The 16,200-nt window shown below is 39.1% G+C and overlaps 1 protein-coding gene across 1 annotated transcript in view; it reads right to left on the bottom strand.

Annotated features, from left to right (window-relative positions):
- The window catches only part of EPB41L4A (erythrocyte membrane protein band 4.1 like 4A), a 114,391-nt gene that overhangs the window by 16,663 nt on the left and 81,528 nt on the right, over positions 1-16,200 (bottom strand). Inside the window, exons 13-16 of the mRNA XM_053932754.1 lie at positions 11,956-12,037; positions 7,650-7,733; positions 5,397-5,510; positions 3,068-3,115 (exon numbers count right to left, since the gene is read on the bottom strand). Of these exons, the coding sequence (XP_053788729.1) occupies positions 3,068-3,115; positions 5,397-5,510; positions 7,650-7,733; positions 11,956-12,037 (328 nt within the window). The remainder of the gene's footprint in view (positions 1-3,067; positions 3,116-5,396; positions 5,511-7,649; positions 7,734-11,955; positions 12,038-16,200) is intronic.

A 16,200-nucleotide genomic window follows, 5' to 3' on the forward strand; every position in this document is an offset into this window, starting at 1 on the left:
AGAGCCCAAACAGGATGAGAGAAGATTGTTCCCAGGGAACAGAACAGATGCAGCATGGAGCTGTTCTATCTGGTCAAGCACACACCACTCTGCTTTCCACACGACTAGCACTAAATAACCAGGACACTGTTACAGTTGTCATTCTGACACACCTGAGAGCCTCATGAAATTCTCTATAATACCAGTGAATTATGGTTGCCTCCAACAAATTGCTGAGTCTTTAAATTCCCTGGTCTATGGAGTCTGTTCTCTCCCCTCTTCTAAATTAGGAAATCATTAGCTCAAATAGCTCCCACTCAAACAAAAATGTCTTAGAATAATAGGACAGCTAATGTCTAGGAACTGGAAGAGGAGTCAGGCCAGCTTGCCTGAAGGGAATAAATTTGGCAAAGTGAAATCTCCCCCAGAGAAGGAGCTTCTCCCTGTTGGAAAAGACACCAAGTTTAATTTTTTTTTTTTTTTAATAGCTTTAGTCAGGTTTGTTTGCCTTTGCCCCGGGGGAAGGGAATCGAAGTTTTTTTCAGGGCATTGTTCCACTAGGCAAGGCCTGATGAACTGAACGTCTTAACACACTGGGAGTAGCACAGAAGAAACACAAAAGATAATAACCATCAATGACCATTAATGACCATCAACTCTAAACATCAACCGTGGCATTGTCAGAGACACCTGGTCTGGGAAAGGAAAGATAGGAGTGAGGACCAAATTAGCTTTGAAGGTGAACAAATTCATATCCAATAGAAAACCAAATATTGAGAACCACATAACTTGGTACCAATGAATGTTGAACCAATGAATCTCTATGGGTTTTGACTGTATAAAGTTAGTGAAAAATCTAGTAAAATGTATGTGTCATGGAATTATTTCCTCTGCACACCCAGGCTACGTGAGGATGAAATTATTTCTGTTGTACATCCTGGTCAGAACAACATCCTAGCCACAATAAAGTAATGTCTTGATTCTCTAATACTAAAAATGTTGTTGGAGGGTTTTTTGTTTTTCCCGCAGTTTTGGTGACATCCCCATCCCCAGATTTCATGTTCATAATTTAAAGCCAGGTTACCCATGCTGCCAGCTAAAAATAGACTTTTCTGGGTGGAGCTCAAAGTGGGAATAAAAATATGTGTGTTACTACAGAAGATTGTAACCTCAAGGGAAGAAGGAAGATTAAAAGATTGTGCCAAAAAGAGTCACTCAAGCACAATGGAAGAATTACGAGCAATAAATGCTCTAGAACTGCAGCAGACCTTACACAGCCAAAAGAAAACCTTTCCCCACCCCAGTCTTATCAGATGTTTAATAAATATACCACTAACATCAACATTAAGTCATTTGAGCAACATTCTTCTTTCACACTTCTAGGTCATTAGCATGACTCTTCTTCTACATTTTTCAGTACAGCAAGAAGTTTCTTAATGTGATTTAAGTAATTTATCTTGTAAGGTACCAAAACAGCCAAAAATCACAGTGTGGCAGGCAGAATACAAGATAAAACATCCAAATTGATCGAACTCAAGCCTTTCTCTAACTTTTCAGGAATGGAAATCTGACTCACCTTTTGGATACTGCACATCAAATTTCCTTGTGTTCCTTGTCAGGAAAGCATTTGTGGGGACACAGAAGAGCTCCTGAACTGTCAGCTGAGTGGCAGCTGCACATGCTTGTTGTCAGAATATTATCTTTCACTGAATATTAAATATCATCTTTTACTGAAGGGAATATATTACCAAAAATGGGCAGGAAAAATAAGTTTCCTAAATCAGGTGCAAGAACACCGAAGATCATCCCAATCTCTGACAATTTTAAGGTACCTTTTGTCCTTTATTCCCCTGTTTTCCTCATCATGCAATATATTTGATATTTTGCAGGTAGAATACCTATATACTCTGGCATAAGGAGCAGGAAAGAAGTCATAGTCAGTTTTACAAGAGACACAACAAATACTGCCTAGGAGAGGGCTTGGAGAGCTGAGGAAAGCTCATATTCTGGCACAGTCTTTTTCTGATTAAAATGAGAGGAGAATAGCCAAATTGTGAGGAAGTGGAGGAGGTCTTTTGCAATATACAATAACAAACCTGTGGTAAGAGGTCTCTTCTGAGCACTGGGGCTTTCCACCTGAGATGCTTAACTAAATCTTCCCAGTTTTATGTGCTGGACATCACAGGACTACAACTAGCAGCTTGTAATGCTAACATCCTTCCAAAAATATTATCTCATAGTAAGTACAAAGTATGTGAGCACTTTCTCTTGGCTTCCTGTGATTGTCCCAAGATGTTTGTATCTCTGCCAGAGCTCCTTTCCCAAGCTGCTGCAGTGAATCAGATCCTGGGAGTGCCTCCTTGCCTTCCTAAGCTCCAGGAGCCTCTGACATTGAAGTGCACTCCACTGTCTCCTTATTTCAGCAGTGCAAGCAGGAGCAGAGGAGTGAGAAGAAGCACTAAACAGAGTCATGACAAGCAGATAGGGCAAAAATCTGTCAAAAGGTGAAGTTGTTGAAGGTCACACCCAAATTCACACCTGCATTTTATTTGAAATGTGATAACTAGTCAAGTCTGAAATGGGAGATGGGGGCAGGGAGGAGAAGCTTAAGAAAAATATCAAAAAATGTGCAAGGCAGCAAGAGGACCATCAGGAGTTACATATACCTTTGCATTTACCTGTGGCAGGATAATTCATGTCAGATGATAGCACACTTACTTGCAAAACAGATTAATTAAAAGTGGGTAGGGAGGCTAGAGAAGTAAAATCAAAACTGCAGATTCAAAACCCACAAGCTAAAACTTCTGGAACTGACTTTCAGGTTGCAGATAAGCCTTAGGAAAATATCACAGGCTGCTTCTAAGATGGGGTAGTAACAATGTGCTGCAAGACTCTGCTGTGATGAGGCTGTGCCACAGAGCATTTTAGCAAAGGGTAAGTAATAAAGAATAAAAAGGTCATAACACAACAAACCTCTTATACATTTAGGAAGATGAGGGAGAAGGAAGGAAAGAAGGGAATGCAGTGAACCAAAATATGACCAATACCTCCAGTATCATTTAATAGCTGCTATAGATCATATATTTACCTTCTCCTTTGCTTTAAATCTGAATCTTCGCCACTGTTTTGATTTTTCCTGTGACATTAAGGAAGTTTTAATGAAACGTCATAGAGTTACTTAGTACAAATTCACAGAACTACCCACAAAAAAACCCAAAATGTTTTAAGTTTTTTCATGGAATTTTTTTTCCAGCATGATGTCTGGCAGAGAAAATAGGGCACGTGCTTGTTTTAAACCCTTCAGAACACCTTTACAATAAGCTTTGAAGGCATGATTCCATTCAAGCTCTCATTGCAAACCCCTGACTTGCACAATTAAGCAGATCATTCTGCTCTTTAGAGTTTCCTACCATTTCCAACATTGCAGAGCGTGGTGGTTTCCTCTTAACTCCCATAAAGGGTGCATAAACAGAACAGCTATTGTTATTAACAGCTGGAAAAGGAAAGTGCATGAACAAAACCAAGACTTAGGAAGGCATAATTAAGTTAAAATCTACCTACTATTGTCAATCTTCGAAGTCTCACATATGAGATAAGACTTTTAAAAACATTTATTCATGTGGTAGCCCAAGAGAAAACTTGCTATTGGCATGATTGTCTGTCCACTGACCAGATCAGCCCAATGCAAATCCCAGATGATAAAAACAATTTCCTGCTGCACAGTGCACAAACACTTTTCTTTTCTTGATATGAGAGAGCTTTGCATTGGACATCTCTACTCTTTTGTTTTTACAAAGCCAAACGAGCCCTTCTGACAACTAAGCTAGCAATGACCAGAAAACCTGAGCTGGTTTTGTCTGCAGTAGAGTTAGTTTTCTTCACAGTGGCAGGCATGGGACTGTGTTTTGGTGTTGTGCTGAACACAGGGCTGACAATATATATGCTTTTGTTATTGCTGAGCAGGGACTGCACAGAGCCAAGGCCACATTGGGGAGGAGGCTGGGGGTACACGGGATGCTGGGAGGGGACACAGCCAGGACAGGTGACCCAAACAAACTGACCAAAGGGATATCCCAGACCATGTGACATCTCAGGCTCAGTGTATAAAGTGGGGGAAAGAGGAAGGAGGGGATGTTTGGACTGATGGTGCTTGTCCTCCCAAGTTACCCTTACTGTGATGGGGCAGTGCTTAGTGTGATGGAAATGGCTGAACAGCTGCTCAACAATGGGAAGCAGGGAATCCATTCCTTGCTTTGTTTTGCTTGTGTGCACAGCTTTTGCTGTGTTTCTCAACTGAAAAGGTTTCTATCTCCTACCTTTCTGATTCCCTCCCTGATCCTGCTGACAGGGGAGTAAGTGAGGGGTTGCCTCAGACTTGGCTGAGGTTAAAACATGACAAAACCCATTCAGGAAACACATTGCTGTTAACACCTACAAGGGCTCTATCCAACAGAGCAAATAAACATAACTCCATTGCCTGAGAGTTACACTGATTTATTTGAGGTCACTAAGCATGCACTATGGCTGAGTTTTTTCTCTCTTGTCCCAGACAGCTAATGGCAGATAAAAGGTCTGAAACATTTCAGAAACCTGACAAGGATAAAAGCCTCATATCAAATTGGATTTCCTCATCCATATAGCTGCATTGTCAGAGACCCCTTTGCAAGCTCTGGCTTTGAAAGCCAAACAGGTACTCATTTCAGAGCAGTCAGAAAGGGATGTAATTCTCGTGTACGGTCTCCTAAGGCAGTTCTAGAGGACTGCAATGAATATGGCACAGTATCTGTGTTTGTTTATACTTCATAACAGATCACAGCACCAGGCAGCATGCCCCAGTGATGAAAGCAGCTTCTCAGCAGGACAAATCATCCCAGGTAACACAGAGTATCTCAATTCTATTTTACTCCTCTAAGTCATTCAATTCAGCTTGTACCAATTGAAATTGTCACTAGTTGAATTTTTGCTGGCATCCTCTCTAATGCACAGTTCAAATATGGGACTGTTGAAGACAGTTTTATGGCTCATTGTGTAAGCCTTGGGGCAGTTAAAGTAAAGAAATGTACTTATAACACTACTTTGGAAGCTCACTGTCAAGCAAGCAAATCCATCAGTGCTTTCATTTACCAGGCAAAGAGAGCTCCAGTAACTAAAGGAATTTTGCACATGCCAGATTCCTTTTCACATTTTTAACATCATTTTCCCACAACAGCACACAGGCAAACAGCCTGACCAAATCTTCCTTTCCAAAAACAGCTGTGGTACTCTCGCTCAGGTGGTTTTTCTTGACTAACAACATTTCCCCTGGAATAGCCCCTTTCCCAGGATCTAGCTGTGCCTCCATGAGCTGAACACTGAGCATGCAGTACCTCCAGTTTCTACACAGAAAACCTGACAGTAATTGATCATGAGGCTCTTACCTCCTCCGAACTGGCTGCCCAGACTCATTCTCACTGCCACCAGATGGGATCCTTCGGCGAGAGTAAGGAAACTTCGGTGATTTATTGCGGTCACTGGCAGAATTATACAGTCCACTAAGGTTAAAAAGGAAGAGCAAAGAGTCAGCTTTAAAATTTCCAGGGCAGTTAGGCCATCTGAGATTCAGCTCACAAAAATGAAAAGATTCATGCATGCACACACACACATGTACAAGTGACTATTCAGCTATGTGTACTTTTCTGGGTGTTAGTAGGTGTTCTATGTAAATGCAGATAGTACTGCTTTTTAGCAATAAATTTTTCACACTAAACCTTGAAATGTAGGAGAGATACCTCTTACCACTGCCAGATCAATAATTCTAAGCTTACAAAGTATAAATTTTAGTTTATTAATATTCTTTTACCATAATAAAATATCTGTGCTTTAGTATGACATATCCAACCCAGAGCTAGGCATTCTTCATGTTTTCCATGGATGTAAGTATGAAAACTTACCATGTTTTGTCATGACATTTGTCTTCCTCACAGAGCTGATGCTTGGGAACATGAAAGAATTCTATCTCCATTTCTCTTCTGTTCATCCACTCAAACCTCTGTCAATGGTGAGGAGGTGTTCCAAACTCCAGCTTTTCTTTCTGCTTTCCTAAAAGCCTCTGGCCTTCAAATTTAATCCATTCTTCTTCATCTACCTCTGCAGACAGCTGATTACAGCACTGCTCTCCACAGGTGAAGAGTTCCCACAGCCCATCTCAATGAGAATTATTAAGAGCTGTGAAAGCCTCTGTGCAACATCCAGCCTGCTTATGTGTCTAAACCTGCATAGTGCTTTAGAATTAATAGATTTGCAAAACCATTGTTTGGCTCCTGCAAGATCAAACCTCCTGCTCTTCTGAGAGCAACTGAAACACTAGAGACATAAAGTGACAAGATGACACCACTTTTCTAAATATAACAAAAGAAAGGTCTGTAGCAAGGGAATATATGCTCACTGCTTTGTTCTTACTCTAGAAACTACTGCTGTTTACAGAAGGATTACAAGGGGTAAATCATCAGAGTACCCCAAATGACACATCAGGTATAGATCTGAATTGTCACAGAAAAGCAGGACCATTCTGGATTACACTTTACATGCTGTCTGGTTCAGTGGCCTGTTTCCAACAGCAGCTGTAAACAACTAGCTACAGGAAGCAAAACCCTGAAGGCAGCTCCCCAGTGCTCCCTGAGTCCCATGCCATTTCCAGTCTGGGGGACTTACAAAGCCAGCTGCTGCACCTCTGTCTTCTGAAGCCCTTCAGGATTTTTGTTCCATGAGTCACCCAGCTTCCCCCAGGAATTCACCTCCTTGCAAAGGAGGACCACAGGTCTCCCACTCATGATGAGTCACTACTGACTGCTTTTTAAACCACCTTCAATAGCTTCACCTGAAGATCCTTAGTTCTTTTACTGGAAAAATAGAGTCCTTGTCGCTTTCTCTTTTCTCAGTACGACTCTTGATTTTCTATATGTCATACCCTGAAATTGCCTCTTTTATAGTCTGCCCTTCCTCCTTGTACATATTTACTGCAGAGCCTTTCACATATTTGATCACTTCTGCTGCCCCTCTAAAGCCTAGTCCTTTTCCTGAGATAAGAACATCAGAACTGCTTCCAAAATATGATCCACCAATTTATATAATGGCATAATGTTGTTCTCTTGTTTTACTAATAATTGCTAATTGTTTTTCTGACTGCTACACAGCTGATGTTTTCTTTCTTATCCATCATAATTCCACAGCACTTCATATTAACCAGAAAGCTAGGGTTATTTTTTGTCCTTATGTACCTCTCTTTACGTTTTTTGACTCATCAGAATCTACCCATCAGTCTCATTTTAAGAGTCTTTCTGACATTCTTCACAGACAAATTTCTCACTATCCTAAACAATTTTGTATCATCACCAAACTTTATTACCCCTTTTTCAAGTTCTTTGACAAATATTCTAAATATCAGAGGTCTATGAATAGAACTCTGTAGAAAGCCAGTGCTGACATTCAATCACTGGCTACCTCCTCCTACACATACTTTCTTAATTTTTAATTGTTTATTTATCCATGAAAGAACCTATCTGCTTACATGCAATACATATCTATTATGAATCAAGTAACACATTAATATATTATATTAATTACCTTCAACCTTCTGCTATGGTATGATATTTATTATTGCACAATACCTAAGACATCAAGTCTTGCCTTACCTCTGTTGCCCATTTTCCTCCCACGGAGCGCTTGTTTTGCTTCTTTGTGTTTCTGGACTGTTTTCATTTTTCATCTTTTTAAAGCTAAATAAGAGAACAAATATATACATATGCATATTGTTTAAAAAAAGAAAAACAACATTTTACAGAGATCACATTTTCTTCTATGCTGACCACTTAAAATTTAATTTTAAAGGCATACACTCATTAGAGAGATCCACCCTGGCATATAGTTACTTATTTGTTATGTGAAAGAGGGCAAAGAGCTCCTATGTTGAAAAATCTCTCCTATAAAGAGCAATCATAAGGAGATGGAGAAAGAAGAAGTAAAAAAAAAAAAAAAAAAGATAAAAAAATCATCTCTGTAACCTCATAACTGTGGCAGCACTGAGTCATAAAAACAGATAATCCTGTCTCCAAATAAATATGAACAGATACTTAAGCAAGAAGTCTAGCAGTAAGGCAGACATACAGCACGATCTCCTAGTCTTCCATAATATGCAGTTAAAAGATTATTGAATCAGAGGCTTTACCTCCTTTTTATTTTACAAAGCTCTTAATGAAACTTTTCTTCCATGGGTTTGCTTAAATACCTTTAGAACATTTTTTAATTTTTGTCATAAATAGTGCCTAGTAAGAGTATATTCCAGTATCTGGCTATGACATAAACAATTATTTAATGTTCTTTCAAAACTTCCACTTGGTTCAAAACTTCAATCCCTTGTTCCTGACTGTTTCTGTGATTATAGAAAGAAATAAAGAAAAACAAACAGCTATGAATGTTTGAGAATGATGGCTCCCTAAATCAGAAACTTCACCCTTAATTGTTTTTTACACATTTTTAACTGTCTAATCCCTTTTCCAAATGAAAGAACCACAGACTACTTAATCTCTCCCAGTATGAGAGTCACCACATACCTCAGATTACCCTTATCTCATTTCTCTACCATTTTTCCAGGTGTACAGTACCTACTTTAAAATGGGAGCACCAAAGTCAGGGGTGATGAAAACTATTCAAAGCATGACAGATCACAGGTTCATAGGTTCACAGAGTAGCATATCCTTCTCATATCCTCCCCAGTAAAGCCCTGGGTTTTATTTTTGCCAGAAAAAAATGCTTTTGTGAAAGAGCTGACTCACTGACTGCTGCAAGGCAAAGTACCAGGATAGTCACCTGGCTTGAGACATATCAGCATTTGTAACCAGTCTCCCACCATAGCTATGGGGATGGGGGGGAAAAGCAGTTCTTCCTTTATTCCTATCATTCCCACAGTGTCAGGTTTTACAGCTTCTGACCCATTAAAGCTCCCAGATAATTGCCACTTCAAATGCTGGGAAGTGGCTTTTAGCTGAAGCACACCCCTGTCCAGTGGCTCAGCAGAGCTTTTCCTGCAGCACCATCTCTAGAGCTCTTTTCCTGCAGTTCACCTGAGACAGAATGAGACAGTCACATTGATTTCCACTAAGGTCATGAAGTACTACTGACAGAACCCTGTACAATTATTAATACACCATATAGTTATAAAGTGCAACTCAAGCAGGAAAAATAAAAGCTTTACAGTTGCTTACAGAGAGGAGGATATAAGCTAGGAGTTCTCTCCCCAGAGCAGGAGGTGACAGACTCAGCTTTATGAAGGAATTGTGGCTACTTAACTCACTAATCCACTTTTAACCTCAGTCTTTGGTTACTACAGGTCACTGAGTTAATCATTTAATTCTCACAGAGTGAACAAAATGCAAAGCTGCAGTAAGTCAGCAGGAAAAGAAATTAAATTACACCTTATCAGGTAAATAATTTTCTTAATACTGCACCTACTAATTATTGACTCATAGATGCATGCAATCTATCCACAGGCTTAAAAATATGTGCTTACTACAGACTGAACAAGTAACTCAGATAAATACATTTCTGTCCCATATTGCAAAAAGGAATTGATTTGCACAGCATGAACTACTGAATGATACCTAGGCTGAACTTAAACAACTGTGAATACTGTTTTCAAATCTTAAAAGGAGAAAGAAAAAGTACCTGGGAGGTGAATTTACTGCATTAAATTCCCAAGTCATTATTAATTTTGAGCAGACGCACACTCTGTAGACAGAAAGATAGAGCGTGGCAGCTCTTCAAATACCAGCAGTATCTCCGGGAATGCAGTTGCAAAAGGTACTCAGTTCATTCAAAGTATGTGAAAGGGTTAGGATCTGAATTTCGTGTGAGATTTCATTGGGGGGTTTTTATGATTTGAGTTTATACCACTTACACAGAAGTGATTAACTATAGATCTCAACAGTGAATTAGATGTTAAATATGAAAAGTCAGCTTATGAACAGTACTGAAAGATACTCTGCAACCAGTACTAACAACTAATGCAAGAATTACACAGCATGGAGCAAACTTCCAAACTGTAAGTGCTACACAAATTTTGTGTGCTACCTCTCACATACACAAACCCTGGCAGACCCAAAAGGTGTTTTTTTATGTGCAGACAGAGACACAGAGAAAAACAAATCAAATCCTAAATGGAAAAACAATTTCCAACTTTTTTTTTTTCTGGAAGTGACTAACACTGTCTAAAATATGACTTAGTAAGAATCTGCCTGTGAACTGCTTTTAAACTGTCAAGGCAAGAAACTGAACTCAGTAACCTTGAAGCTGTCATATTCAGAGCAACTTATTCTGGTTCTTCATCTAAAACCTGCCTATCCATTTCTTTTTAACAGATCATTGTTAAAAATTCTGTAATAAAGTACTCCCATGCCTCCTAAAACAATGATCTCTGCACTGTGGAATAGTGGTACCTTTTGCTTTATATATTTCTTTCTCCTAACAAATCACAGAACAATACAATGGTGGGGTTGTCAGGGTCCTCTGGGCATCATCTGGTCCAGCTGCCTGCTCCAGCAGGGTGACCCAGACTCTGTTGTCCAGAACTATTCCCAGACAGCTGTAGAATTATCTCCAAGGATGGAGACTCCACCACATTTTTGGACAACCTTTGCCAGTGCTCAGTCATCTGCATAGGGAAAAATTGTTTCCTGACATTCAGAGGGAACCTTCTATGTTTCAGTGTGTGCCCACCTGGTTCTGTCACTGGGCACCGCTGTAAAGAGTCTGGATCCATCCTCTTTGTGCCTTCCCTTCATGTATTTTTTACCTCTGTATTGTTTTCTACTTAATGGTTTAGCTTCAGCATGACCAAGTGGCAATCATAAACTTTTTTTTTAACACATTATTAGCATTATTTTCTAAGGGCTAGAATAATGGATTCAATTTCCCTCAAAATGAGAAAGCAATCTAGCTCAGCTTTTCTTTTGGAGGTCAGCCGTTCTAAATGTTAGGCAATAGAGAACATTATCCACCAAGTATTTGCAGTACATCTTTTAGATCCTTTTTCAGAGTTCAGTCCAGATACCTAGTTTGTGAAGCCCACAGCTTCAATGCATAGGAAAGCCAAGTTAAGGGTTGCTCAGTCAAGAAAAAAACCTAACTGTCAAGATTGCCAAGCATGCAGAGACAGATATCTAGGCAACTAAACAAAAGTTAAGTACTGCATTTTTTACTCACTCTTTTATAAGATCACTCTTTTTCTGATTCAGGCATATAAATGCCACTTAAAATTAGGGGTGGGGATACAAATACCTTTCTGAATCTAAGCCTTACCTCTTCCTTTCAAATATCCTTAATAACCAGAGATGTGCACGTCAACACTGATAAATTAGACACAGCAGACCACACAAGTCCAGAGGAGCCCTGGCAATTCACTACTCCTACAGACCAGGGACAAACATGATTTTTATCTGATTTTTACTACAATTTGAACAGTGTAATGGGCAATCACTGCAAGATTAACAAGCCTGCTGGGAAAGAGCTCCTCCTTGCCACACACCCCAAGCTTGCCCTGTTCAGAGACAGAAGACCCATGACCTGAGGGCTCTGACAACCAGCCCACAGCTCCCAGGGGAGAGACTAATAAGACTTCACAGGACTATCCTGACACTTTGGGTCATTACCTGTTTTTTTCTCCTATTTAAACCTGAGACTCTCTGCCTTCCCATTAACTTGTGCTGATTTATGGGTTTTCAAACCATGTGTCACCTGAAATCCCTGCTCCACACTAATTGGAAGGTCAGGGTTTTATAAAATTAAATACTTGGCAACACTCTCTGACCTTTGTCAGCAGATGATCAAATGGTCCTGAACTCAAGGGCAGGATAAATAGGATACTAATGATTACTAAATGTGTTCCTCTATCCAGTGCATTGTACAACCTCTTAAAAGCTGTAAGGAAACTGCAGGTCTACATACCTTTTCACTGGAGAAGGTGCTATAATTTTGGTAGTTCCTTCATTTTCCCCAGTTGTTGTAATCTGGCTCATGTTCTTAGAACCTAGAAAAAAAAAAAAAAGCCCAAAAACAGCTGAATCCGGTAGCATAAATGTCCGCACACCTACTCAGCATAATCACCTACAGGGCAGCATGAGAGATAAAATATTAAAACATGCACACAAAATATTTGGTGCATGCTCATCTTGTTAACACGGGTGTGTAAGGATCACACCTTTGTGTCTTAGCCTTATTTCTAGTTGTACCAGGTAACAATAAAGTTTAACATGAAGCACATTCATTACTCTTCCACATAAGACAGAGAAGTCTAAAGCTGTTGTTCTGAAAGGGATACTCTGCCACTGTCAACAGAAGGAAATTCCCTGCTCAGTCAACAATGAGAATAAAGGTGTGAGGAGAATACAGTTTGGTTCCTGCTGGTGCTACGATTTCAGTTTCCATGCTATGCTATTAACATCAATCTATAATTTCCCTTCAGTTCATACATTACATTTCCACCTAATTGGCAATTTCAGACATTTTTTAAAAAATTGTTAGCATATATAGAAACAGATGTCAAGTAGAACAACAAAACATTATCATTATTGATGTAGATCTCCTCTGGACAGGATTCTGAGCATGTTCATTGAAGATAATGAAATAGATTGAAGATTATAATACAATGTCCTCTGGACACAAGCAACAGCATCACAGGGTTGTTAATACAGTGGTACAAACCCCAAGCCATTTTGACTGGCTAAAACAAAAATGTGATGTCTTAATTTAAGCTGGGAAAAGATTTTGCATGGTAAGTTTTCTCCTCAGCCTCAGAGAAAGGATTTTTTCACAATCTCCCTCAACTTCCCATACCACCCCTTTGACATACAAGTCTCTGGACCCTACCTCAACACAAATGCTTGAGATTTTCTGAGGCCCTTTGTCTGCTCATAAACTGGTTCTCTTACAGGTTAGATTTGCCAGTCTTCTGCAGAAGTCAGCAAATATATGACTTTTTCTAACAAAGGAATTGATCTCAGTACTTCACATATTCCTCCATGAGGCAGTTTTCAATTAAGTCATAGAAAGTCCTTGTCACTTAATGGAGTAATAAAAACTTGTGCTCCAAAACATATCATAGCCATGAAACTACTGCTAGAAAAACAGCCAAGGGTCAGATGATATAAAAGTAATCACCTCCAGAAGTGATCGTTTGCTATGTTTGGTAATATCCTTACCATTCTGCAGGTACCCAGTCACCTCTGGTGTCAGGCTGTGGTGGGTTAATCAGGAGTTTTCTGTCCACACTTACAGAAACTGTAATGATTGTCTCCAAGTATGTTCCACTTGCAGTATCTTTTACTGACTACAGTACTGTTTTACCAACTTACACCTCTGTATAATTATCTAATATAAAAGAGCAGACTACAAAAACACTATCCAAACACTAACCCCATTGCAAAAACTTAAGTATATTACTTCTTGCTTGCTTCTTATATTGCTTCTTGCTTGCTTGCCAAGGCAATAGGCCTCTCAAAAATACCTTAGGCAGAAATCCTGAACATCTCATTCGAGGCCAGTTTTCCTGGTTGTTTACATAAGGTACTCTCAGGACTGAGTGCACTGCACTGAACTTTTCCAATTAAGTGAATGCACACACTTAATTCCCTTTTACAGCCATATTGACGCTGACTTGTCCATTCCATTCAATTTCAAGCCAACATTTTTAAAAACTCAAGTGTCCAAAACCATATCAGCCGGGCAAGTTACTTAGCTTGTCATGCCTGTTTCTTATCAGGTAAAGCCACTTAACTGACATTATCTGGAAGCACTCTTTGTGTTTAAACCAAATCATGAGAGCAGCAGATATTGTGACCAAATGGAAAACATGCAGTAAGAGCTCACGCTTTGCACCCTGGGCTACTGTGAGCCTACAAAAATGAATGGACTTTCATATCTCTACACCAGCACAGCCTACTCTGTGATAAGGGCTGTTTTTCTTATTAGTTTCTAAGCCTGAAGCCTTAAGAGTTTGTTCATCTCACACCCCATGACTGAAATGCGGAAATAGTCACACCCGTCCTTTTACCAAACATTGTAATTTAAGTAAAGTTTAAAGTATAAAGCTCAAAGTACACAAATTAGGAGACAGCTACAATCACCCCAAGATCCATTTTCTCAAAAATCTTACTTTCAAATCCAGTCTTACAGTTCTCTGGGAAAAGACTTTGGCTGGGCCAGACCAGCAGTTCTACCTACCACGGCTACCAGGAGGGTAGTGACAGGCATCTGTGGCAAAATGTGATTGCTTAGGGAATATCACAACACAGACAGTACTGTAATTGCAATACTCACAAACAGTTCTCCACCTGCCTTCTAAATCAGAATGGCAGCACTTATTTTACCCTGGTTTATACAACTACCCCGCAAAGGCAAAGGGACAAACCAAGTCCTCAGCTACCAAACAACAACAAATCCTAAGTAACATGTTTTCCACCGCTGAATAAACTCAGACCCACAGCAACAGGTCTGGTCACATCAATGTTTGTCCTGAGAGGATGCTCCCAAGGAGCTTTTCATGTTCAGCACTCACCCAAAAGAATAATGAACACTTTCACCCCATGTTGTGAGAACTGAATATTATCAGTCAGGCCCTAAAATGGTAAGACAGAACAGTAAGAGATCCTGTCCTGCATTTGAGTTTATTATTTTCAAGCAAAGCAAAATGTAACTGTAATTCTCTCTCAGCTGAAAGGGGAAAAGTGAGAAAATGAATCGAGTTACACTTATCTCACTCACAAGTGACAGAACAAAACAAAAGAACTCTTTCTCTAAATGAACACCAACTTGAATACCAGCCTAAACATACAGCAAAAAAAACCCCATGCACTACTATAAAAACACAGTCTATATCTAATATAAAATCACAGCCATTAAGGTTGCTTGATATGATTTTTGCATTAGCCCTAGAACAACTGAGATATGAAATGTATCAAACAAGTGACAAAATTGAGGTTACTGCATTTTAAACCACTGTAATCTGTATTCTAGGAAAATAATCTGCCATGCTAAAGCCAAAAGGTCTGCACTGTTCATCCTAGCAGGGGAAGCAATCAATGGCAGTGGCTTGTATACACAAAAATAGTTTCTCTCTATTGACAGTATCACTCCCTCGAACCTTGATGTTAAACCACAAATATTTTTACTGAAAACAGAAATAATATTTTCTATCACTGTCTTGGCTGGCACCTGCTCCAGCTCTTAACCCAGAGTTCACCAAGTGCATACAGTCCTAAGGTCTTTAGCCTACTTCAGTGGACCAATGAGATAAAGAAACATTATTGCTCAGCTCTGCTAGAGATAACTAACCTCTACCTTCAGGTGACAGAAAAAAGATATATAAAAAGCACATACTAGGTTTATAACAACAGAACATGTACACAAAAAGAAGCAACAAGGGGAAGGGTTTTAATTAGATGTCAGAGATTAGAGGTTTTAGCACTTCACAGACCCTTATCTGATGGAGGCAATGCCAATGTTATATGCTGCAGTCATGCACTTGTTCTAACTATCCCCAAAGCCACTGCTGTGGCTGGTCCCATCACTGGTACCAATAGATTAAAAAAAAAAAAAAACATTAAACAAAATCAAAATGGCTAATTGCAGTGATGGCAAAAATGAAGCCTTTAATACATTTCACTTTGCAGTCATAAGAAAAGATAAAAAGGGAAAGAAGCAGATCAGGAAAGATGCTGAACTCAAAGAAGGTGGAAGGAAGTAATTTCACACAAGCTTTTTGTGAGCTGTTGTTGGATTTGGGGAAGTAAATGGAAACCTGACTTTTATCCCAAAAAAAAATGCTATATCCTAATTAAAGGTGTATTTGACAGAAAATACCTTAAGATATAATATATGTTAACTGAAATCACCCTGTTTAAAATGTTGGACAAGTCATATTTAACCTTAATACACTATACTACAAACAGAAAATGAAGAACAAAGGACTAGCCATCAGGGATGACTATCTGCATAAGGTCACTATGCAAAAGGAATATTTATTTTAAGAAGAAATGTAATTTAATTTTCTCAAATATTTTAGTCAGGGAAACTTTTACATAACCCATAAAACTTATTAGAGTACCAGGTTAATTTGCAAGATAAAAAAATTATCTACAAAATAAAATCTACATTGGGAAAATATATTTAAGGAAATTATGCTTAAAATATGCC

The sequence above is a fragment of the Vidua chalybeata genome, chromosome Z (genome assembly GCF_026979565.1).
Source record: "Vidua chalybeata isolate OUT-0048 chromosome Z, bVidCha1 merged haplotype, whole genome shotgun sequence".
Taxonomy (NCBI): domain Eukaryota; kingdom Metazoa; phylum Chordata; class Aves; order Passeriformes; family Viduidae; genus Vidua; species Vidua chalybeata.